General features: G+C 51.2%; 1 protein-coding gene across 1 annotated transcript in view; it reads right to left on the reverse strand.

Annotated features, from left to right (window-relative positions):
- The window catches only part of SNTB2 (syntrophin beta 2), a 46,325-nt gene extending 20,924 nt beyond the window's left edge, over nt 1-25,401 (reverse strand). Inside the window, exons 1-2 of the mRNA XM_075939793.1 lie at nt 24,882-25,401; nt 4,303-4,516 (exon numbers count right to left, since the gene is read on the reverse strand). Of these exons, the coding sequence (XP_075795908.1) occupies nt 4,303-4,516; nt 24,882-25,323 (656 nt within the window). The 5' untranslated portion in view covers nt 25,324-25,401. The remainder of the gene's footprint in view (nt 1-4,302; nt 4,517-24,881) is intronic.
- Nucleotides 25,402-26,256: the final 855 nt, after the last annotated feature.

The following is a 26,256-nucleotide window of genomic DNA, read 5'->3' on the forward strand; positions in this document are numbered from 1 at the left end:
AGCATTAGGACATGGTGGCGAAAATGCCATGAGCAGCACGGTCGGCACCAGCTCCAGCAGCACCAGAAAGGGTGGCTCCTCTTACGCCAGGGAGGTCAATCTCGGGAGCATATTGCTCTGCAGAAGAGCTCTCGCTCCGTCTGCACAGGACTTAAGGGCAGTTAGCTCTTACCCACCCACGCCAACTTCCAGCAAGTCCCTCCCACGGGCATTCTAAGGAGACGCTGCTCTCCTGGCCCTTCTTGCCAGCCCTGAAGCCGCTGTGGCCCTTTCACAGGTTCCACTATCACATGGGAGCATGGCCATGTTGTGCAGCTTGAAGCAATAAGGCAGAAGACTCGGGCAGAAAGATGTCACCCTCCCCACTACCTAGGGGAGGGAGAGGGAGATCCTGCCTTGTTCAGACAAGGATGTGCCAGCCGGAACCCTTAAGTCATTTCCACTGCAGACCAACCCTGCGCCAGGACAGAGGCTGGCGAGGCAAAACCATCAAGTCAAACTTTTTGTGGCCAAAATCTTCTTGTGAGAGCACGGAGGGCGAGCCCTGAAATAGGCAGCCTGTGCACTGCAAAAGCCCTGCAGCTTGGCCCTGGCTGTTCCCAAGAGCTGAGTGGGAGGCAGACTCCCGGCACAGGGGTCTGAAGAGCATGGGACAGTAAAAGGAAATGACCCTGCACCCCCCAGAGTGGGAATGCTCTGTAGCCTGATTAACTAGGCTTCTCCCCCTTTGCTGGGCTAAGGCAAACACCATCAGCAAGGAAGTGACAAAAATCTGCACTTAAGGAATTCCTGGTGAACTCCCTCCTGGGATTCCCCAAATAAGGTGGGAAGCAGAGAGGGTGCCTAGGAAGTGAGCACTCAGCAAAGCTCAGCAGCTCGACAATGTCCCTGAAGCCTCTGATTAAAAGCCACAGGAAGGATTTCTAGGTAGGCCAGGTGGGAACCACAGCAGGCTAAAAATACAACTAATTTCCTGGCACACTGCCAGGTCGTTAACATGCACAGTGTCCTGGGGGAGGGCTGGTAAGGCCCTGCCCACCTGGAGGACATCTTTTCTGATGCCTCGTCATCAAGCTAGGACTCTGCCACCAACTCTGGGGAGCCAGGTCTACAGGTCCCCCAGGCCACAGCAGAGCAGCAGAAAGTGGAAGTCTGAGCCCGGGAAAAGGAGGGCTTTGGGACAAAAGCCTTGTTTCCCAGAATGGGCTGGCTCAGACAGACTGGTCCTGCAATAGCCCAGAAAGCAGGCAACCGGCCCTGCGGCAGCGTAACCTCCTGAAGATCGAGAGTTTTCTAGCTATAGCAACTTCCCCATCAGCAAGAGCCTGTCAGCATCTCCCTGGTCCCTAGCCCTCAGAGGGCGGCTTTGTTTAGGTAACCAGATACAGCAAGAGCAAGGGGAAGTGATGTGTGTCATTTCCTCCCTCTAATGACAAACCCAGTTCTCGGAGCACAGCAACGCAACCCCACTCTGCTGGGCAGGGCCCAGCCACCTCCTGGGCAGAGGGGGAGTCCATCCAAACGCTCAGCAGCACACAGAGGAGAGAAGCAAGTTCCAAGCAGCAGAGCCCAGCCTGGCACAGCAAGTACTGCCAAGCAAGAATGCTTGTTTGCCCGCCTCCATGTTAGAGCCGGCCCCCACAGGCTGTGAACCTGGCTCCGGACCGCCTCTGCTTGGACACTAACGTTGGAAGTAAAGAAAAGTCAGGTGGGTGAAGAAAACCTTCCACGTGCGCCCAAAAGAATCTGCAGAGATGAACTAGAGCCCGCACAACAGGTTAACTCTGACCCCGCAAGACAGCTGTGCACCGCCCAGTCCTCAACTCTCTCTTCAGCAGGAAGGCACAGCTACTCTGGGACTGGGGGTTAGGTGGGACATTTCACGTCAGCCCTCAGCAAGGAGCAGAGAATCAAAATAAGCACAACCACCTTCCCCCCAACCAGACCACCAATAGCATCTGACTGACCACCACTCACTGTCACTGTCACGACCACATGCAGTACCCCCCAAACAGGCGTGAGACAGGGCGCAGGGAAGGCCTAGGGGAGGTTCAGTCCAAGTCCACCTCAACTCTGGTTTAGAAGGCTACCGTGCCAAAAAAGTGATTCAAACGAGGGGGTTTGCATCCTTCCCTGGGCTGCAGCCTTTGGCCCCAGCAACACAGCAAAATGCAAACACTGCCTGCCCTACGCAGCAGCCAGCCCGCTCTGGCTGAGGCCTGGGGGGAGGAGGGGCGCGGAGTGGAGAGAGCTGGCTGGCAGCCAAACCACGGAGAATTTCCTGCAAGCTGCAGTTCCGACGTGATGAGTGAATCAGGAGATTGGCCCGAGGCACAGCTGTCCCCACCCTAAGCCTCCTTTAGTCCATCTTCTGCTGCTTAGCCAAGCCCGAGCATCCTCTCCAGAGCCGGCTGGAAGCCGATGCTGGGAACACGGACCAGCGGAGGAACTGCCATTTCCGCGGAAGCGTGCGTGTGGCAGGCGGCCAGGCAGCTCCTCCATGGACAGGGTTCAACACGCACATTATCCAGGCATCCTGTGGATATCCAGCCAGCCACCCGGAGAGGACACTTCCTCTGCTAGCCCCAGCGCTAAACACACAGGCATCACAAGTAACCGGGCTGCAGGCGGAGGGGCTGATACAAACACCCTGAAGATGGAGCTCCTGTGACCAAACAAGCGGCACAAGGGTCTGTGCACACATGGCTGCTGTAGCCATGGGCCATGCTGCTCCCCTCATATCCCCGCCCTGTGTGTGTCATTCAGCTCCACAAGCTGGGGCACAGCGGCGCTCTAACGGTGTCAGGGACCCCAGGTACAAGCTCACACAGCCACAGGGAGCCTGCCACTTGCACAGCACCTTCAAGCCACTTGGGTCTTGTGCCCTAGCTCAGGCTCCCAAGCCCCTCTAGTGGCAGGGAAGGAATAACCACGCCCACCTATAAAACAGCTACTTCTGGGGTGGAACTCACTCCTCACTGAATGCTTGGGAAGGAAATCCACATGGCTAGATCTTGCTGAAACTGCCAGGGACCTTACGGGAAATGACAACACCTTCTAGCTGAGGAGCTCAGCTCTCCAGGACTGGGCTGGTTGACTGCAAGAACTGGCTCCCTTGGGACCGGCTGCCTGTCGCCCTGTGCTGCTGCCTCTGATACAAAGGCAGCAGCGTGGGGTGGCAGCCTGGGATGTGTGTCTGAGCTCCTGGATCCAGAGCGAGCCGGGACTGAGCCAGGCTGCTGGCCAGCCCGCTACACAATGTACTGGTGGGGGGAGGGGAAACGCATGTAGCCTGTAGCATTAACCTATACGCTTTTGCTTATCAGTTAATCTGCTACACTTACATCCCTAGCGCAGAGTGGCAGGGGGCTCCTCGGGAGTGGGGCTGGAGCGCACTGGCTGCCGGCCCCGCCCCGGGGACTATAGAATAGTCGACTAACCGCTAAGAACTCATGAGGTTACTCGACTATTCCATTAACCGATATTTCACATCCTTAGTCGGGGGTGTCTGAACTGGAGCCAGGGTTAGAATGAATGTCTCCGGACTCCTAGCTCTAGCCTCTACCCAAGGGGGTGAAGTTACCTGAGAACCAACCAGCAGCTGGTCTATTACCTTGAATGTTGGGAAGCACCAAAGCAATCAGGCCACCAGCTTCCCAGCTGGCTCAAGGCAGCATTAGCAAGTCCCATGGCTGCTGCTACAAGGGCAGCTGCACAGGCATTTCCGCTGCTGGGGTCCTAGTGCATCACAGGCAAACAGGACAGCTTTCCCCGGCTGCGTGAAGGTACAAAGCTCATACCATGGGGTCTCTCATGCAAGGGGGCCTGCCAAGGAGAGAAACATCTGTGCCCTTTCCTGACACACAGCCAAAGTCTGGTGTGGTTCCTGGTTGGTGTCTCATTCGCCTGTGTTTGCTGGAGGATTCAGATTTAGCAGGACTGTGACAACACGAGGGCTCGCAAGTGAAGAGCAGGAAGGATCAAACGCTGGTTTTCTTTGCAAGCTCCCATTTAATTCCAGCTCCTAGGGCACCTGGGAGAAAAGCTCTCAGACTCCGACTCCTGCCTAGGACATTCCTGTTCCAGTGCTCTGGCCTCCCAATAGCTGCCAGACACATTCCTGACATCCAGCAAGAAGCCAAGCAGGAAAAGCAGCTTTTAAAAAGCCTCCCAGACGCCTTCACACATTGCAAAGCAGTCAAAAAGGAATCGTTTCTCCCCTCGCACGTCCCGCACTACCCCAAAACGCCCAGAGCAGCCTGCTGTGCCCCATGGTCTCGGCATCCCTAGGCTCCAGCTCACCTGTTCTCCAGGTCCGGCATGCTCAAGTTCCTGGCTACAAAACACATTTTCAGAGGGATCACTTTCCTGTCCTTGGCGCCATTGTAGTGCTTCGGTGAGCCAGAGTCCTCACTTCCACTCAGGCTCGGTGACTGGGGAGCCGACCCGTCCCATGGAAGGTCGGACACCAGCGATGGCTTCTTGATGTAGGGAGTCACTTCCCGCATGAACTTCACTAAGAACAGAGGTGGGAGAGGACAGCGCGTTAGCACCTGGGCTGCTTTGGAAGGGGTGTGTGCGCAAAACACTGCGTGCTCCTGTGCAGAAAGGTGAGGCCCAGAGCAGCATGCTGACTTCCCCAACAAGCAAGCAGGGAGCAGTGGTCTGCAACTCACTGTGAGGGCACTGCCTGCCAGTGGAGGGAGACTCGCCAAGCAGGCCTCAGGGCATGGTCTACCGTGAAGATGTAGCTTCACACCTCTGTTTTTCTACAGGCTCTCAGCTGCCTGGCAGCAGGGTGGGAAAGAGTAAACATTCATTCATTATTTCCACAGGGAGGTGTCCTCAGCACTGGGGTGACAGGCTCTAGGCACACCATGAGGCCAGGAAAGGACTTGCTCGTCTTAGATTAAATCAGATTGCTGCTGTCTAGCCTCTGTAAAACCAGTTCCAGTGCTCTGCTCCCTTCATCCATGGCCTCAGGCCTGACACCTCCTCCATCTCAGCAGTGGTCTCTGGATATTGAAATCAGAGGTTTATCAGACACAGAAAGTGTTTTATGGCACTTGCAATTCTTCCTTTCCCCTACAACTCCTGCATGCACTTGCCAGAGATGGGGGCCCAGTGCTCCAGGCATTAGCCTAGACTCTAGTCAGTTCCCTGCTCGGCCACATATATCCTCAGCCCCCCAGCAGCAGAGTGGAGAGAACAGCCCTGCCCTGCTGCCCAGGGTGCGTGAGCAGAGAGAGAGTAAGAACTGAGTTGCTCAGATAATATGGCAGTGGGGCCCATCTCTGTACAGACAGGTCAGGCCACTTCTCGAGTAGATGCTCCTGCAGGCACACGCTACAGCCTGACACTTGGTGATGTCACCATCAGCTACAGCACTGACCCGAGGCCCTACCACTGCCTGACCTCGCCAGCTGGAACACTAGTTGAGTGAAGAAAGTACCAGCCAGCTCCTGGAGCCACAGTCTGGGAACACGCAGGGGCCTGGAGACGTGGGTTCTAACGCTGGCTTGCTCTGGACCTCAGGAAAGTCCCTTACCCTCTGAGCTCCAGTCCTCCTTATAGCAAATGGAAGCACTGTAGCACTCAGGGCATGCAAGAACTACAGCCTGCCTGAGAGGGGCTAGAACCCGGGCGTTTGCTGGAGCAGCCAGGGCTGGGGTCGCTGGCTCACCATCCAGCCAGATGGCGCTTCCCAAGCGGCACCCAAAATAGGAATTGTTCACGGCTCATACAGGGGGTGGACTTCTAGGAGAAGCTTGTGCACAGGTGGCTGGCACAGGGTTCCCCAAGAGGAGCCAATGCACACCCAAACCCCTCATGTGGCTACAGGAAGAAAGAAGCTGCTTTGAGGTCCAGAGCCTCCCCTGAGGGCACCTAGTCTAATCTAGCAAAAAGAAGTTCCTATACTTACAGCTACCCAACCAATCCTCACCAAGAGCAACAGGCTGGGGTGTTGTACACTCAACAGCTTGTGTAGGCAGAGCGCATTGCACACAAGGGGCTCCTGGCCCAACTTCCTGCATGTCACCTTCACGTCGCCCTCTATCACGGGGATTTACCCATTTGCTCACTTCCAGGAGCTGTATGCCCCCATTCTGTTCCCCGCACTGATTAGTCAGGGTGTCTGCAAGTTAATTTCCTTTGGGAGGAAGCACAGGGCTATGCTTATGCTTGCAAACACCAACAACGGCCAGGTCTGCCATCATCTAGTTGTTTGATCCAGAGACAACGGCAAAGGCCTCTGAAGCTGTGTCTGTGATAAACAATGGGCTCCATGCGCCTCCATTTTTTCCCTTTCAGCTTTCTGATTTTCCTCAACACCAATAGGGTTCTGGCCACAGCTGCCTCGCAGTTTAGGAATTGATCCGCTCCAGCATTGAAAGTGAATGGCCTTGCAAGCCCCACCAATCAGAACACGTTTGAGTTCCCCCTCCGAATTCTGAGCAGGAAACATCTCAATAAATGAATCCACTCAGTTCTGGACCCCTCTTGTGACCCAAACCCCTTTTCCAATTTGCCTTGCAGGATCCCTAGGAGAACTAGGCCGGTACAAGAACCCACTTGGAATCTGCCAGGCACGTAAGTTTATTTTCAATAAAACTTGAGAGAATGATCAAAAACCTGCTTTCTAACTGGAAGCTGCCTGTACCTTTAATTCTCAGCCTCTCATCCCTGCAAGCTGCGCATTAAACACCCTCCAAACTGGGGAGGGGGAGCTGGGGTGAGGAAAACACATGTTGTACGTTCCAAAGCAAATGCAGGCTGTGGAACTACGGGGCTGCCATGACTCCAGCATTCCCCTTACCCTGTATAAGATATTCTCTGAAGTTGGGTTCTGCAAAGAACGTGACATTTAAACAATGGCGTAGTTTAGATTCTTAAAAGCCACAGGAAACTCACCCTGCTGAGAATGAGAACAGTGTCCAGACAGCTGAGTTAGGGCACAAAAAACCTGCGTGAGGGAAATGCAGCTCTTTGGTATTAACTGCTTGGTTTGTTACAAGGAGGAGTGTGTCTCCGAGGCTGAAGAGGTTACTGAATTCTGGAGTTTATTGGACTTCTAAAATCATCTCCTTCTTTCTCTGTCTCAGAAGCTTCCCGGACCCAGAGAAGCTGCACAAAGCCTCATGTAGGGCTCACACCTAAATTCCAAGCGTTCTGGAAAATGACTGCACACATCAAGCTGCCTGCTTCTTTTGAAGAGGGTGCTAGCATTGGTGACACAGGGGTGGCTGCCAAGACATTCTCCGGAATGCAAGGACTTTTTAGTTACTATTTTTGTGCTTCTGAATAGACTGTTGTACATCACGGCTCCTGTAAGGGTCAAACCCTCTGGCAACTTTCTAACCAGACGTGAATTTCTGCGGCAAATGGATTCAGAATGGGACTAGTCTCACGACGGTCTCACAGCCTGTGTGAACACTTTGGCAAGGCAGGGTAGAAATGTACCAGCACTGCCCTGCCACACCCTCAAAGTCCCCCGAGTGAGCTCTGATGTGCCTACTCCAGGGTCCAGATGGACAAATAGCTCTTCGCAGGCTAGCACAAATCCACTTCACACCCCAGTGTGCCACAAACCAAGCGTCCCCATAGGCATACCCACAGTCACACTGCATGGGGCTACACAGACTAATGCAAGGGTCGCTTCTGATGTGCCATGGAACAGCGTGCTCTAGAATTAGCTATTCTGCAAGACCATCCCCTCCTGCTAATGCAAGGCAAAGAGCAGTACAGACCCAGCTTCCCCTCAGTGTCATCCCTGCATTTCCCAGCGGCCAGGCTCTCTGAAGCAAGGCGGCTCGCTCTGCCCCAGCCTGTGTGCTGAGCCACGATCCTGTCCGGGCTGAGTGAGCGCTAACCATCTAGCTTGAGACATAAGGCTGGTTATTTATTATAGCCACAAAGCTTTCACCAGCTGGTTCCCAGAAACCACTAACTGCCTTCCACAGCACAATTAGCACTCCATCAATCCCTCGCTGGTGCTCTTCCATCCCTCAGGAGTGGGTCAGCACTTCCCGGGGCTGCCAGCCAGCATCCAAACCAAACTCTGTAAATGCAACTTCCAGAAGACACCCCAAACTGGCCAGCACAGGAGTGGACCTGGGGCACAATTTCAGTCCCTCCCCAAGCTGATCGTAGGAATTTACTTTGCCCTGCTCCAATTCTCTGGCCATCCCTCCCTTCTCAGAGTCAGACTTCAGGCTCAAACCTGAACAAACTAGTTTCAAGCAGGAGGCATCTAAGCCTGCTCTTTGAGGCTGTGGCCAGCTAACTCCCGCCATGCTGGCTATGAACAGCTAGGCCTTGCGTTTCAGGCCAAACTGATCGCGAGAAGCCCCTGGCACCTGTCCAGAGCACAAAAATGTGCAGAATGCGGCTAGATGAGCAAAGCCTCCAGAAAAGCCTTCAAAATCTCAACGGCGTCATTACACAGAAACCTGAACCAAATCCCACTGGTGTTAGAACCTGTGTCACAAAGGGCTCAGACAGCTCCGCCAAACCAGCGAATGACAGTGCAGAGGACATGCTCTGCGTGGAGTGAGTAGATTATCCTTTATCCCTGCTGGGGAAAAAAGGAAATGCCTACTGAAAGGTGGGGAACAGCGTGCTGTGTTGTCAGTGGGAAACAGACCACCACGAGTTACTACCCCAATTGGGGAATCGCTCCACATTGCTGCCAGCTGCCACCCAGTCCAGCTCTTCTCTACAACGCATTCTGCACCACGTTATACTGGTGGATGGTTCTTTCCCTGGCATGTGCTCCCTCTGCTCTATATAGATCACAAGACAAGGAGGGAGGGAGAGCTGACTCCAGCGGTGCAGACAGGGAATGGTGCAGAGAAGAACATTATAAAAACATGCTGCGCCACAAAGACTCAGAGGTGTGGACTGGGACTTCATTTCCAAGAGATTAGAAGCATCAGGAAAGCCGGAGATAGAATCTACATAGCAGGTAGCCTCCTGGCTCCCTCCACTCCCTGTCAGACAACTGCACTCAAAGAGCAAGAGGCAATGGCTGGTTGGTTAATTGGCGCTTGCCGTTTTAGCCCTACTGGAGTGAAATAGCAGAGATCCACCCCGAGTTGTTCAAAGAGGGAAGGGGAGCAACCAGGACTTTCTAGAAAAGGCCATCATCAATACTAAGGGCAGAGAAGAATTCTCAGACCTGGAGAAACTCCTCCACATTCAAAACAAGGGCTCTTCAGATCAAGTTCAGATGCATCATCTCCCCCTACAAGTTGCGCCCTCAGGAGGGCGGAGGGACCAGACAGTTCATCCCCACTTACTGGCAGCACAAGGCACGGAACTGAAGTAGGAAAGAGAATATAAACCAGCACAATGGATAGGACCAAGGGGTCAACTGCCATCCCATCCTGGAGCTCATCTGTAGTCATGCCTGCAAAAAGATGACTCTCTCCAAGTTTCCACAGCTTTTGACGCTTCACCAGTAGCCTAGGATCTGCGCTCTCAGCTGCCAGGATTCTGTCACACTGGGGGGTTTCTAGCCAAGTTGGCACAGTCCCAAAGGCTTCTCTGGCGTCAGCAGTGGAAGGGAGAGAGGGGAGCCATTTGTACAACCCCCAGAAGACATGACTAATGAGTACAGTGAGAAGGAGCACTTTCCGAGCAGGCTAACAGACTCACACTAGCCTCGCCTACACTGAGGGCATTTTGGAAAGATCCCTCAGTGTTGCTAAGGGCAGTCCAGCAGAACCAGTGCTAGCAAATGGCTGAGACTTGCTCCCAGCAGGCATTGAAAACAGTTGAAAAGGTGTGAGCAACAGGTGGACTGTCTGCAGTAGGGCTTCCAATGGTGGTGGCTCCGGGGGGGGGGGGGGGGGGGGAGGGGGGAGTAGTGCAAGGGGAAAAGATTTTCAAAAGATTCCCCTAGGACAGACAAGGCCACTCCCCTGCCGAACACTTGGGGGCAAAGATGCCCTGTGAATATGGGTGGATTAAAACAGATTGGATTAAATGGATGCATTTAAATCGGATTTTTCTTTTAAAAATAAACCTATTTAAATTAAATACAGGTTGAACCTTTCTAATCTGGCACACTCTGGTCCAACAACATCCGTGGCCCGGCATGATTTTAGTGTGCTGAACGTCCACTTAGCATGGGTGTGGCCAAGTTTCCCGAGGTCCCATAAAGTTTGTTCACAGCCACCAGTCCTGGCTGTCAGGGGTCTGTGCTGTTCTTTAGCTCCAACGTACCCCTCAATGTCTTCTCAGAGCCTAGTAAGCTGTGGAAGTGTTGGTCATGCTGCTAGACAAGATTGACCTCTTGTGGTTCAGGAAATGCTCTGGTTTGGCACTGGTCAGGTCCGGAGGGTGCTGGACAAGAGAGGTTCAACCTGTATTAAACCTTAAATTGTAACAACCTAATTTAAGGCCTCAATTTACTATAGTCTTTTAAAATAATTTTAATTAAAAAAAAATCAAGCTGTACATTTGCTACTGAAGGTTTAAAGGAAGTCAAGTCCCTGACTGAGGGGAAGCCACTAGCTACACAGCTAGGACCAGAGCTTGAAGTCTCTGCCAGCTTTCTGCCAGCCGTAGTCACTGCTGTAGGAAGTGGAGAGGGCAGGACACCTCTTTCCTCTGCCTATCTAGGAATACAAATGAGGTGCACAAGGATGAGATCTAGTTTAAAATTTTAAAGGGCACTGTGACCAGAAACAAATCAGCTCAATTCACTATCTACAGATTCTTCTTCCTCCTCTGTTAGTTTAAAATGCAAAGCCTGTTTTGATAAGAATAATTATGACACCTCAACACAAGACAACATTGTGGTCAACACTGGTGGAGCCCTTTTCAATGCAGCCTCATGCTGCTCTGCTCATCAGAAACTGGAAGCTTGTGTTATGTCCTCAAAAGACCCTGCCCAAATCCTCCAGCCGAGACAGTGAAGGGATGTCCCAAGACTGAATGGAAGAAGTCAGAGCTCTTTCCAAAGCTGGAAGAAGCAGTTTGTTTTCTTGGCCAGTTAGACCTCTGCGTGAACAGAGGCATAGTGTGCATCCACCTATCTGGCCTCCACAGGATGGACACATCTAGACCTGAATTAAAGTTAGAAAATATTGTCCTACCTCTAAGGGTCCAAAATTAGGAACCCTACTCAAATGGCCTGTTCTTCCATGCATGGCCTGTTCCTACGGTTCTCAGTCCCTCAGACAAATGAGACACTATTAAGGGAGTGCTTACCCTGGCTTTGAACGCCACGTGTAAGTTCTCACCAGAGCTTCTAGGGGCAAATCAGACCTGCACGAGTCTCCTCACGAGTCCTGGGCCTTTTTTTCCTTTCTACATCCCCATCAGTAATAATTTGCGGACAGATGAGCCGCACTGAACGCCGGCCCTTCACATGGCAGCTCCTTTGAAGCCAACATTAGCTGGCATCCCGAGAGGCAAGTCTTGCAGTGGTTCCTGTTTAACAGCTACTCTGAGAGACTTGATGGAGGGCCTAGTCCTGGGCTCACTGAACTCGACGGCAACCGCCCACTGAGATTTCAACAGATAAAGGATTAGGTCCTAACATGACAAGCTCCCCTATGTAGCTCTGCACATGCTCTCTCCCCTCAGCCCTTCAGAGAACCACTGACCTTGGCAGCTCTGGAAAGGCATGGATGTTTTTGATGCAAGTAGGCTTGGCAGAATTATTTTGTTTTTAAATAACTGACCAACAACATCAATGTTTATTTAAGCATTTTTATCTATTTGAATGTTCACAGCAGTGGGAAATGTAACAACAGTCGATGATATTCAACAAGTTAAAGCCTCAGAACTATTAAAATACAAATGAACAACCTCACAAGCCAAAATACCCGAAGTCTGCATTTTTTATGTTTTCAAGCAGCATTTTTCTTACTTTGCCTATCTGTAAATTTCAGTAATTGATGCCAATTAGCTTTTGCTGGTTTGTGTGAGTATGATGAAAATCAGCACTTAAAAATCTCATCCTCCCAGGCCCACCTAAAAGGCAAGGAAAGAGGGAAAACATCTTAGCTTTCACATTTTAAATGCCCTAGCTTTGCAGCAGCTGGGCATCAGACATGTTTGCAAGCAGAGAATCGGAGGAACTAGACCCTGAAAACAGGCAGCTGACAGTAAATCCTAATTTTACGTCTTCCCTAAGAAAGGGGACAAAGCTGAACACAATAACTGTAATGAACTACAAGCCAGCAGAGAGTAGAGAAGAAAAGAAAGCAAACTAGTTATAGCCCACTATAAACTAAAACTTTCTACAGCTTGGGGAAAATAATCTGAAAGGCCCTCAGAGTCTTAGTCCTCTCCCTGGCAAATATTTCCAATCCAATTCATGACAGCACCATTAAGCCCCCAAACAATATGCCATCCTGCCCCAATGAAACACACACACAATAGACAATGTGCACTGCTAACCTAAAACAGGGCACGCAGGCATTCAGAGCCTCTGAGGCAGAACAATTTGCTTTGTTTAGAAGTTGAGGGTTTCAGTAATGAGCGTGGCTTTCCCACAGACTCTGCCACAAGGGGGTATTTGCCCACTACATTTTTGGGGATAGTCCTCCCTTTACATCTCTCCTGAACACAAACAGGACAGAAATCAGCATTACAGCAACGCCTGCCTTACTTACTCAGCCCCATTCAACAGAGGTTTCTGCTCACCATTTGTTTCTGATGGTTATTGTCCCAGAGAATTGCCATAGCACAGAAATGAGCATCAAAACCCTTACACTGGGCCCTCAAAGTAACCTGAGCCACAAATGCACACAACGCATGTACTGCTGGCTACACATGCTCCTTTGAAACGCCAATATCCACACAAGAGCTGCTGACAAAGGCTTGCAAGCTAACTGTAAGTGGTTCCAGCACCCTACCCTTCTTGAGTTTATGTCCTGAAAAATGAGAATTGGATGACTCTTTTGATCTGACTTTAATCTGGGTCTGATCCAGCTGAGTATCCCAATCATGTCAGATAAGAACATAACCAAAAGCAGCTAGAGGAATGCAACAACCCATGCGAAGATGGGACACAGAAAGCAAAGACAATGTGTTGTGATGACAAACCAGCAGAGGGGCTGAGAGAGAAACAGCAGAGGGATTACACGGGTGCTGTGCAGCCAGCTGATTCCACTAGTTGTGAGTCTAAACTACCGGCACATTAGCCAGACAGTCTGATGCGCTGACTTTTAGGCTTTGGCATTTTGCTGGAACTGTGCAACAGTCAATACAGAAAGATCCAATACCAGGCTCACCTGTCATTCATGTTACGAAGTGTTACGCATTAGGTTTTAAATTTGTTTTTGCCTTTTAAAGTCTCAGAGGAGTAGCTGTGTTAGACTGTAACTTTAAAAACGAGTAGTTTACGACACCTTAGAGACTAACACACACACACGCCATATATGAATGAAGATGCTACAGCTTTTCAGATCCCATTTCCCGCAGGAAGCTGCAGGAGGCAACCTTATAGTTTTAAAGCTAAATCTTTGCTTGGGGGATGTAGGAGAAAATGCCATTGCAGAGCAGTTTCTTTTTTATGCTCATTAAAAGCAAGTGATCCCAACCTGGCAAAGCTGATTAATAGATTATCTCACCTCTCAGCTTAAGCCTGCTGGCCAAGTTTCAGTCTCATTCAAAGTGATCAAGTTTCAAATGTCTCAAAAATGGAGTTTTATAACAAACACCAGCAAACAAGGAGACCTCTGGGTTTGGGGCATGCTGCTTACAGGCAATACTCTGTGCAATGAGTTTTGCAGCAGCCAAAGCCAACCCCCGAGAGGAATTAAGAAATCTCCGATTCAGAACCCCTGCCTCATTGACAAATCCATTAGCCTTTCTGTGTCCTGGCCTACCCCTGCATCTACTTCATACTAGCCTTACCCAGCATCTAGGAGGTCTCCAACCTTGCAAGAGTTTTCTGCATGATTGCTCATGCTGCTTCACCCATCCTTCCCACCCAACCCTTTGGAAATAGCTCCCACACCATTCCAGTCCAAGTATTGCTGTTAGTCCTGACTAGCATGATCAGCCACGCCACCTCTTTTTCCTCTCACTGTCAGAAATTTGAACTCCCCCACCTTTCCCCTATCACGCGCACAGTGCAACAAGTTGTCAGGAGCCTCCGTCAGCCTTGGGACCACGAGATGGGGGGCCCTCAGTCACCAAGTCAGGCCATGAGCTCAAAGCAAGATGTGACACTGCTGAATTGAGTTCAGCAGATACTGCTCTCTCCAGCAAAGGGGACATTAAGGCAAGGCCCCTTCCATCTCTCTGGAGTCTGCCCAGACAGAAGGGGAGCTCTTCGAAAACAGGGCCCAGAGCCTTCCGACTAGTCCAAACTTGGTTTGAATGGCATGGTACGGGCAGACTTCTGACGAAGGCAGCATCCACTCTGCATTACTGCTCCCTGATTCCCGGGCTCTAACACATCACCCCGAGCCAGTGTCAGACAAAGCCGGGCTCTGGCAGTGCTGGATCAGAACTTGGCATTTGGTCATGGCCCAAGCTGCGTTCCAAGAGGTAACGTTTTAGCACCTGCCTACGCAGCCAAAGTAGTACCAGGGGCTATAGCGGGGTACAAAGCAGCATTAATGCAGCCAGCTCCACTGCTGAATCAGGTCTCTGCTTGAGACATGGTTAGCTCTGCTCACCTCCCTGGGACCCAGGCTTCATATCCAGAGGCTGCTGAGCCGTAAGTGTTGAATGTTAGGATGGAAAAAGAGCCACACCCATGCAGAAAAAGCTCACTGGTCTATAGTTCAGATAACCAGGTTACACCTGCTCCCTTTTGTCAGTTCTGTTTCAGTGGGGTCGGTTCAGCTGTGCAGCAGAGCTGGACTGAGATCCATGCTGTGAAGAGAAGCTTGCCCTTGCTGAGGGCAGTAAACTAGAGTTAATATTAGCCTCCTGCAGGCCGGCAGAGAGCTTATCCCAGGATTACACAGCCCCATGCACCTTAATCTTCCCCTCCCTGCTGGGGATGGGTGAGTGCTGCGAGGTGAAGCACTAATACAACACTCCACAAAGGGGCCTGCTACACAGCTGGCCACCAGATGTGGATGTTGGTATCTTTGTTAGGGATGTAAGAGACTAATCGATTAGTCAACTATCTGATAAGCAAAAGCTTCTTGGATAGTCGACACACCAGTTGACTAGCTGCTTCCCCCCCTTGCTGCCTCTATCATAATGAGGCAGCGGGGGGGAGGGGGGGGAGAGAAGGAGGTGCTGGAGGGAGCCGACTTAAAAGCCAGTTTCCCCCAGCTCTGTGGGAGGGGGTGGGGCGCAGTGGAGGCCAACTTTGAAATGTACAAGAGACCCTACTTGGGCTCTTGTACATTTCAAATGTGAAAGTGGGACTTCTTATAGACTAATCAACTAACTCTTTGATTAGTTAATTAATTGCAATTTAACATCCCTAATCTTTGTTCCAAGCAACTCACTCAATACAGTTAGGAAGTTAACTATCACCAAAGAATACACCACATGGTAGAACACAGGTGGGCCATTTATGCCCCAACCTAACATTCAAGGAAGGGCTAAAGTCTTGACTCTTTGGAAAGGAAAATCTACGAGCAGCTGAGCCTTCAATGATTTGAGTGAAACTCATCTGATCAGATAACCCCAAAAGCTGCTATGACCATGGCAGCAAAACATGTGCACAGCCCGAACTTCACATCTGACTGTGCCAAACACAGCTCAACCCTCATTCAGGATAAGCCAGGCGTATTTACAGAAAAGGCCAACCAAGGCTGCTTAGAACTCAAAGGAAACATTTTAAACATCTTGGCGTATGCTGACATTCTATAAAGGCCTAGAATGGAATCTGATCACTGAAAACCCACATTGGAGAAGGGTTACCCTTAGCAACTGACCGTCTCCTCTCCGCCTGGAAACCTAGTGCTTCCAACATTGCAGCTCTCCTCCTAGCTACAAGTGAGCCAAAGAGGATCAAGAAAAGGCAGTGTAACATGACCAGTTCTTGGAGAGGAAGGAGCAGAGTCCAAGAGCTTGTCACCACCATTTTCAAGAGCTGGATCATGTATTTTCAGAGAGACTGGAGCAGAAGTAAGGTGCCCAGATAGGAATCACGGTTTGAAAGGGTCATCCCTCTCAGGACAGGACAGAATGTCTTGTTTGTGCCCTGCTCAGGTCAGCTAATGAGTCTGGATCACACCTGGACCCCAACTGTAAGCCAGGTATGGATTCTGACCCTGCAGATGAATTTGGTGTTTGAGGAAGGATGCTTCACAGCATTTCACATCTTATTTACAGAAAAGGAAAAAGCCAACACACCTCTGACAGCCGGGGCTGCTGCTGCTGCCCTGTAACAGTTGGAGCCTGCAATCCAGTGGGGACAAAACTGAGCATTTGGTTACCATTCAAGAGCTCAAGCTGTTGAAGTCAGGGAACTGGCTACAACCTAGCAGCCTGTTTTCCTAATATGAATATGTATTTCACTGGGGACATGAAAACAGCCCCAAATCAGTGGTCCTTTCTGGCCCTACAAATCCATGAACTATCCGGATGGAAATATCGAGAGCATGGTGCCATCTCAAGTGAACACAGAATTCTAACCAGGAGAGAAAAAGCATACACCAGGCATGTCCAAAGTCCGGCCCGCGGGCCAATTGCGGCCCGTGTTCTGGTTTAATATGGCCCCACAGGTAATTTGGCAATATCTATCTTTTATGGCCCCCAACGAATCCATATGTATTGAGATGAATACATTGTAAAATCTCAGTTAATGTCAGTTGGTCTAAATCAGTTATAAATATATTTGGACAACATGTATACTTGGTGTTATGTTCCTGTTCATATTTTTTTAACTTAAAAGTTGACAGACAACCTTTATTACCAATAATATGTAATGTACTTTACAATGTTCCTGACATATATTTCAGCTTCCTGGATTTTTTTTCATCTGGCCTTCAGATATGAAAGGCAGAGTGATTTAACACCTGTTTAGATTTGTCATCCATGTGACGAAATGAAAAATATGCCGTTTGCAATGAACTTTGCATAAAATAGTTAATTTGCATTTAATTTTAATGGTTCAAAGCATGTCAGGCAAAATGGTTGGCCCTCACGCATGTTCACTTCATCAAATCTGGCCCTCTTTGAAAAAAGTTTGGACACCCCTGGCATACACTAAAACCCCTCTGACGACACAGTGAGTAAGTGAGCTTCTGAGTGAGAGCCCAAGGCTCTGTACTATAAACACAGCTACGAAGAAAGAGTTGTAGCAAAGGCAAACAGTGTGTCTGCATAACAAGGACCGTGCTGTAACAGTATGAAACACCTATGGTTTAACTTGTCTAGGTGACTGACTAAGCACAGGCTTTTTCCTAGCCACATAGCCAAGAACACACCCTGGAGCAGTCTGCTTTGCCACAGCAGCTTTCCCACAAAGTTATTTTTACAGCATCAATGAAGGAAGATTTGCCGAGGCCAGGGAGGGAACTCTCAGCATTTCAGGGAGAACTTTGCATAATGCCTCTTCTCTAACTTGGTGGGACCATACCAGATGCTCTGTTGATAGCTTTTGGAAAGGCAATTAGCCAATGGGACAAAGGGAGGAAAGAAAACCAGAAGATCAGTGACAAAGGTTCACCCAGTGACCACCAGCCCTATTAGTCAGCCCAAGTTACTTTGAATCAACCATAACTTACCAAGTCTTGTGCCACGACAAACAGCTCCCTCTCTCACCCATTGAAACATCTGCTGCATGCCTCAAGCTGTAAGGCCCTTACACCACAGGAACAAAGCTCTTCAAAGGTGAAATCCATATGACAGCTACTCAGAAAAGCCTGGTGTTTTGAACTGTTTCCAGAGTGGGACTATGTGGAGCTATTCAAACACTGGAGGTCACAGCTTAGAGAGGAACTAGAAGGCAGTAGGTGGCAAAGGTGACTAAACAGGAATGTGTTAACAAGAACCCAGAGGAAGGATCCAAGAATGCCAGAGATTTTTCAAGGTGGATGCACTTGGGGGGGGGGGAGAGGAGAGAAGAGACTAGGCTTCTGCAGACAAACTGCTTCTGTCCTCTAATATGCTGGCTGGACATCTGGACAAAAGAGCTTGGACTTCCTTTCAATGATATGAACAGATTGCCATGCACTCTCTCATTACAATACTGCCACATATGTTCCCCTTCCCTCCTCTCACTTCTAAGGTCAAACATTAACCCACTGTTCCCCAGGGAGTATCAGCCTGAAGCCTGCATCTGCTCATAAGAAATTAAGAGTTTGAACTAGTTCAGCCCATCAATCTGACCCCACCAGAGGAAACATCACCAGAGAGGAAGGGTGAGGTGAGCTGGTGATGGTCACAGACATATGCACTCCTCATTGTCAGCAGTATTTGATTTCAGCACTAACCTGGAAGTGCTGGGGAGCAGCAAACCCTCAGAGAGGGTCCAGAGGGAAGCTCAGAGAGCTTACTGACATACAAACAAAGCTGCCAAAGCCGGAGGCTCCCAATCCCAGACTGCAGCCTCTAGGGGTGTTTCCACAATACAGGAACACACATACCAATCAAGCTCTCTTTAAGCACCTTGTTCCTCAGCTAGTGTATCGACACACAACCCTGCCAGGGCTTGCCAGGAAAACAGAGCATTACCCAGGAACAAGGTAAGTGCAGTGACATTGTACAGAAAGAAAGATCAGCCCTCAGAACTTCCGTGGACCCCACACTCTTTAAAGTTTATGGGAAGAGACGGCAGGAGAGTGGGAAGGTGCCATGATACAGACAGTGCAATAGGACATTGACTTCTCCAACAAAGTTAAGGCATCCACAGGTGCAGACTGAACTTCTCAAACTTCTGAACTCTTCAGAGCAGTCTGTTCCCAAGAGCCCACCTTACAGAGTTGCCTGAATAAGGGGTTCTCAAGCTCTGAGCCCATGCTGTGAAAGGAACAAAGGAGAGACTGGGATCTCTGCAGACATAGAGACTGGGGATATTCTAACAGTGCACTTCTCTACCAACAGGGCTTCTTTAAACTGAAAAACTCTGAACATCTTGGGTTGTGCTGCTTGTTGGGTGTGTAGGATTCACCATTTGCAAGTTACTAAGGTGTTCTGCCAACCTGAACTCCAGCTTAAAGCTCATTGCCTGGGAATGAAGATAAAGTAACAAATGAGGAAGTGGTCATGTGAGTTTTGAAACCCAGGTTAGCTCTGTGCCCTGATGCAATGGAAGCTGTCTTAGGGAGGGGCTCTCTCCACCAAACATACTAGGATCTTAATCCTCCCTCTCTCGCAGCCCTTAATGAGGACCCCTAATGCCACGTGCCAATGCCATAGACTTCATTCATTCCCAGCTATTCAAATGGCCCTTGGTTACAAGCATGTGGGATATTCTGACCACGCCAGATGTTAGGGAGGACGGCAGTAAAAGCTGCTACCTACCGAGCCAGACCTACTTTTGTTCCTTACTTGACTCCAGTTACCGAGTCCTGAATTAAATGTTTACAACAGGCTCACCTCACCCCTCAAGCTAGAATGCTGCTGTCCCCTCAAAATTCAGTTAGCTCCCAATGGCTGCCTGGGAGCAGATTTTCATGAGTCTCTTTCATACTGGTAGGCGGTGACGTGATTAAACCTGGCCATACTACAGCTTAACGGTGGCGCTGTAGGTCGTTCCTGGAACACAGAGCATTACACTTATGCAGACACCAAGATGATTGTTAACCAGCTTTAGTAAGAAGACCTAGGCCTTTCACAGACTCACTTGCCAAATTGTGGCAATAACTGCAGTGTTTCAGCACTGGCTCTGGGCCAAACACGCATCTGCTGGCAAACGACATGAGTGGGCATGCCCTCCAGCAGCTAATTAACAAGGTGGCACACAAGCACAGAGACGGCAACAGTTAGCACTAAAGGGAACCAGAAAGGGTTTGGCAAGGTGATCAGAACACAGCTTTAAATACACAGTCTCAGTAGCTAGGAGAACAGGGGAGGGGGAAGCAGAGGGGTATCATCAGGGCAGTTTCTTTTGAACTGACCCATTTAAAGCATAAATAACGAGAAGTCCTGTGGCACCTTCTAAATTAACATTTATTGGAGCCTAAGCTTTCAAAGACCCATCAGATGCATGTCAAAGTGGGTCTTTGCCCACGAAAGCTTAGGCTCCAATAAATCTGTTCGTCTAGAAGGTGCCACGGGACTTCGTTGTTTATGCAGATTCAGACTAACACGGCTCTCCCTCTGATTCTTGTCACCATTTAAAACAGTATCATCTGCAGAGCCTGTGGGGGAGGCTGTGCATATTGCTCTGGGCAACAAGGCCGGGGGGAAGGAGCTATGGCCTGTAGCTTTGCCAGACAGGAAACATATCTAGGAGATAAAGTGTAGAGAACTCTCAATGCCATTTTTCAGTGCTGCCACACCCTGCAAAGTCACCTCAGTACTTTAAGTCTCAGAACACTTGTCATGCTTGGTTGATTACATAGCCTCAGCGGTCAGAACTACAGAAGCCAGTACAAAAATGGGAGGATTAGGCTAGTGTGTCTGCAGTGTTGTGTGCCCAACCTTCATGGGGACCAGTGTGATACTCCATAGCTCTTCCTGTAGCTACTGCCTTGAGGCTGTGCAATTAGCACCCCAAGCTCCTGAACCATGCCCTCTATTCCCCACCAGACACACCCAGAAAAATCAGAGACCACACAGAGGCAGCAGCACGGGATGGCAGGGGGCTCCCTGGGAGTGGGACCAGGAGTGCACTGGCTGCTGGCCCTGCCCCTGGGGAGTTTTTTAGTAACCATGTAACCGCTAAAAATAGTTGTGGCTACACAATTACTAAAACAACTGATATGTAACATCCCTACTATTAATTTCAGTGGGTGACCTCTGGTTCTTGTGTTATGTGAACATACTGACAAACCCTAGTGCTCTCACTTGAGCCAGGTACAAAAGGGTCACTAGATAATGTACAGCTGATGAACTAGTAAAATTACAATCCCCTCTAGAAAGCAAGAAGCACCTTGCAATGCATTCTAGACTGTAAAGCTCTGGTATCTCAGAGCTGTAAATCTTATGAGTGAAATGTATAGTCATTTGTTCTTCTGGAAAAGAGGATCAAAAGGAACCTTACACCACAAGACAGGGAGCTAAAGGTGAAGCAGATGAAGGAGGCAAAATATTTAGTCTAGCACATAGGATCTGAATGGAAACTTTCTCTGCTTCATATCCAATAATTAGAGACTACTAGCCAGCAATCCCATCATCTTAAATGTAAAGCCATGGAGATGCTTAAGTGACAAGTGCATTTCTATTTTGTTAAAAGCAATAACTCTGATTAGAACTAGCAAAAGGATGTGACATTTTTTCCCAGCCACCCCAGAGCAGTATTAACTGTCTCTGCAGAGGCCCTAAAGGCTTAAATTATCAGGTTACAGCTGAGCTGGGGTGAATCAGCATCCTCTGGCAGCTCTGGCCATCATGCTGGGGTTCACAACAACTGTGCACCAACTGAATCCTAGGGACGTTAAATTTAGTTTAATCAACTAGTCAACAGATTTTCCATTGACTAGTCGATTAGCTGATAAGCGGGGAAGCCACAGCAGGGTTAGCTCCCAGCCTGGGAGCCAACCCCATTGTGGCTCTGCCTTTTAAATGTATTAAGAGCCAGTAGGCTCTTGATACATTTAAAAGGCTGAAGCGCAGCAGGGGGGACCTTGGGTGAGCTGGGCCAGCTGATTCCCGGCTAGTGCCAGGTCCCTCTGCTGCCCCATCAGCCTTAAATGTAAAAAGGCTGGAGCACAGCAGGGGAACCCAGCTCGAGCCAGGAATCAGCTGTCCCGGTTCTGACACAATTACCTCTCCAGAAATCTAGGTGTCTGTTTGCCTTCTGAAGCATCTTGCAAAATAAGTTTTACTTTTCTGTTTGGTTTTGAAGAGAAACTACTCAGTTTCCCCTACTTGCTACCACATTACTAATGATAGGGTCAACTCCCTACACCTGCAGATAATGTATGCTCCTAACTCCTTTGAATCACAAAGTTGTGTAATAAACAACAAGAGAACACCAATATCTCCACACAACAGGATGAAGATTTCAAAGAAACAGCTTCCAAAGGAATAGTAATCCGGGACCACATTTTACCTCCAGCAAAAATCAAATCCTTTCACAGCATTAAACAAATGCTGCCTGATATAGCAGTGTACTGTATAGCTAGAATAGTGGGGGGGGGGGGGGAGACACCCATAATTTATCACCCTTCTGAATGGAGCTTTATGGTTTTCTTTCTTCTATCATCTTCCAGATAATTATTGCCAATGATGGGTCAGCTTATAGACTCATAGACTTTAAGGTCAGAAGGGACCATTATGATCATCTAGTCTGACCCCCTGCACAGTGCAGGCCACAGAATCTCACCCACCCCTCTTAGAATAATCCTCTCATCTATGTCTCAGATATTGAAGCCTTCAAATACTTTGAAGGCCCCAAGATGCAGAGAATCCTCCAGCTGTGATCTGTGCCCCATGCTACAGAGGAAGGCAAAAAACCTCCAGGGTCTCTGCCAATCTACCCTGGAGGAAAATTCCTTCCCGACCCCAAATATGGCGATCAGCTAAACCCTGAGCATGTGGGCAAGACTCATCAGCCAGACACCCAGAAAGTTTGCTACGTATTTCACATTTCTATAGCTAAATTCCTCTTAACACCCTCTCAATAGGCCTCCAATCTCCAGCACCTCTCTCAGCACCATCTTTGCAACAGCATGAATAGACTTTGCAAGAATTTTCATAAAACAAGTTGACAAATAAGCATTGTCAGAGCCAGAAAGTTCATAGCTGAGTTCAAGTACTTTCCCGTGAAGCTATCCCAGCTTCTTTCAGACCATTCCTTCCAACCAACAGTCCAAAGTCGTGAGCCCCAGAGCTCAATGCTCTTTGCAGAATGCCCGCCTCTCCCATTCAAGCAATCAGCAGTTTGATGCCAGTTACTTTACAGACACAAATACAAATCCATCACTTAATACTGCAACTTGCTTTTCTTCATGAACATTTTAGACCAGCAATGATTCTGCTTTAGGGAAAAGATTATTCCCACAAAACCAACATATCCAGGGATGTTAAGTAGCGGTTAATTATCTAATTGATAAGTTGATAGAATTTCCATCGACTACTTAATTAGTCGATGGGGGGGTGCTCAGTACCCTCCCCCCGTGGGTCTGCAGTTTAAATGTAGTAGGAGTCAGGCTCATGCTTCTTCCTCCCTTGCTGCCTCTGATACAGAGGGGAAGGGGAAGCAAGTAGCACCATGACTACCCGATAAGCCTAAATTTATCGGGTAGTTGACTACTCGGCTTACATCCCTAATCCACATGGGCCTCTATTTTAAGCGAAGACTGTTTTAAAGAGCTTCCACCTCCACGTAAACAGAAAACTTTGGCCTGTTGCTTTGCAGCCCAGCATTTAGATTCAGTCTGTTTTAGTAGCATTGGAGCACATCGATCACAAATGGTACTGCTCAAGCACCAGTGGACAAGACCGTACAACCGCATTCTCAGTTACAGCTATGGGGCTTCTAACCACAAATACTACCTTATCTGCTCAATTGCACATGTTGCCTCACTCAGCAACTGCAGAGCAGCAGCAGCAGCATCTCTACTGGAGGAAAAGCCACAACAAGAGACCTGAGAATCAGAATTGCACCATGGGTGAGGGCTTTTTGCAGCCAGCAGATGTTGCTGCTAGCCTGTGAGCCAGGCAGTGAACGATTCCCCTAAGAAAGGAAGGGAGGAGCCAGATTACATCTTCACTGGCAGCTTGTGGCCCCGAGTTACAGGTCATGAATTTTCCCAAAACAACAGACAAATCTAGGCATGGACTCCCACCCACTACTGTGAGAACACAAGCACACGTCAATACAGATCTTCAAGCGCGAGGGGACAAGTTCTCACGCAGGATGCGGGCTTGAGTCAGGACATGTCCCCTCTAACAGCGGGCAGCTCAGAGAGTTGAGTTAATGCCCATCACGCCCGCCGGCTGCTCAGAGAGGACAGACTGGAAGAGGAGGGCCACTCTCCGCTCTCAAAACCAGGACCATGCAGCACTTTAAAGATGAACAAGATGGTTTATTAGGCGATGATGTGAGAAAGTGGGTCTGGCCCACGAAAGCTCAAACAGTGGCATATCGTGCCAGTTTTCTTCCACTATTTGATCTGAGGCAGTGGGTCTGGCCCAGGCGAGCTCGTCACCTAATAAACCTGCCTAGTCCTGTGCTGTTCAGCCCGACCAGCCTAACCCGGCTGCGTCTCTATCACTCTCCTTTCTCAAGCTCTCTGCGCCCGGCTCTCGGCGCCCGCACGGGGACACCCCCGTGGTGCGGGGCCGCCCGCGGGGAGCCAGTGTCCGGGGCTCGGAGGGGGGGAGCCCGGGTCGCGCGGGGGGCCCTGAGAGACACGCCTCCCCCGCCCGCGGGGAGCTGGTGTCCAGGGCTCGGGGGGGGGGGCCCTGAGAGACACGCCTCCCCCGCCCGCGGGGAGCTGGTGTCCAGGGCTCGGGGGGGGGGGGCCCTGAGAGACACGCCTCCCCCGCCCGCGGGGAGCTGGTGTCCAGGGCTCGGGGGGGGGGGCCCTGAGAGACACGCCTCCCCCGCCCGCGGGGAGCTGGTGTCCAGGGCTCGGGGGGGGGGGGGGGGCCCTGAGAGACACGCCTCCCCCGCTCGCGGGGAGCCGGTGTCCGGGGCTGGGGGGAGGGGCCGGGTCGCGGGGGGGCCCTGAGAGACACGCCCCTCCCGCCCACGGGGAGCCGGTGTCCGGGGCTCGGGGGGGGGGGGGCCCTGAGAGACACGCCCCTCCCGCCCACGGGGAGCCGGTGTCCGGGGCTGGGGGGGGGCCGGGTCGCGGGGGGGCCCCGAGAGACACGCCCCCCCGCGGTACCTTCCAGCAGCACCTCGCGGCCGGCGCGCTTGAGCGCCTGCACGGCCTGGTCGTGGGTGGCGTCGCGCAGGTCGGTGCCGTTGACCGAGAGGATGGCGTCCCCCAGGCGCAGCGCGCCGCAGCGCTCGGCCGCCAGCCCCGGGAAGATGCGGGAGATGAGCACGGGCATGCGGTTCTCGCGCCCGCCCTTGATGCTGATGCCCAGCCCGCCCGCCTCGGCCTTCACCACCCGCACCCGCCGCACGCCCGGCGGCGCCGGCTCGGCCGCGGGCGGCTCGGGGCTGCCGGCGCCGTTGGGCAGCCCGTTGGGGGGCTCGGGCGGCGGCGGCTCCGAGGTGAGGCTCAGCGCCTCGCCGCTCAGCTCGGCCGCCACCCGCACCCAGCGCTCCCGCAGCAGCAGCTCCAGCAGCCCCGCCTTGGCGGCGCGCGTCCACACCGCCATGCCGCCAACCGCCCGCCCGCCCGCCGCGCGCCGGCCCGCTCAGCAGAGGCGGGCGCCGCCCCGGCCGCGGGCGAGTGCGCCCGCCCGGCCTCCGTCCCGCGCGCGATTGGCGGCCGGCGGCCAGAGGGGCGGGGCCTCGGGGCGGAGCCCCGCCCCCGCCGCAGCGCAGGGACGCACCCCCCCCGGGACGGGCGGCGAGGGGCGGGGCTTACGCCTCGAGCTCCTCCCACGGAGTGGGCGGGGCTTCTGCGGCTCCGCCCTCTTTCCCAAGGCCAAGGGGGTTGAGAGCCATAGACACCCCCCCCCCCCCCACACACACACACACTCCGTCCAAAGGGGTCTGCACAGAGCTTGGGCCAGCAGCACCCTAGCACCAGGGGCCCCTCCGGTGCCCTAGCTCAGCCCCGCCAGCTGTGCCCTCAACCAGCCAATCCAGCCCCAGCCAAGGCAGTAAGAACCAAACCCGACTGGGTCCAGAGCCGGGGATGGTCTGTCTGAAAAATACTATTGTCCTTGGGGCACTGTGGCGGGTGGCAGTGTAGAAAAAGCCCAAAGCTGGGGCATGGTTTGGGAACAGTTCCATCCAAGGCTAAACTGTATTAATAACAGGGAAAGGAGGGAGGCGAGTACATCCCTAGGTCCTCCCCTGCTGCAGGACTAGTGAAGGCAAAGCCCCGTGGGGAACACCAACACCCAGCTTTCCAGATCCCCTGCCTTTGCTTCACTTTCTTGCTCCAGGAAAAAGGTAGCCTGATCTCCCCGTTCCCCGCTGCAGCCCTGAACAAGGGGAGCAGAGCCAGGGCTAGACAGCGGGCGGCAGCACATCCAATCTTAAGGCAGAAATTCGGTTACAGGCCCGCTTGAGATTAGTACAGCCCCACCAGCCCGGAGCTTGCTGAATTCCTGCCTGAGGCTGGGCCTTGGCTACTGATC

The sequence above is a fragment of the Pelodiscus sinensis genome, chromosome 12 (assembly GCF_049634645.1).
Source record: "Pelodiscus sinensis isolate JC-2024 chromosome 12, ASM4963464v1, whole genome shotgun sequence".
NCBI lineage: Eukaryota > Metazoa > Chordata > Testudines > Trionychidae > Pelodiscus > Pelodiscus sinensis.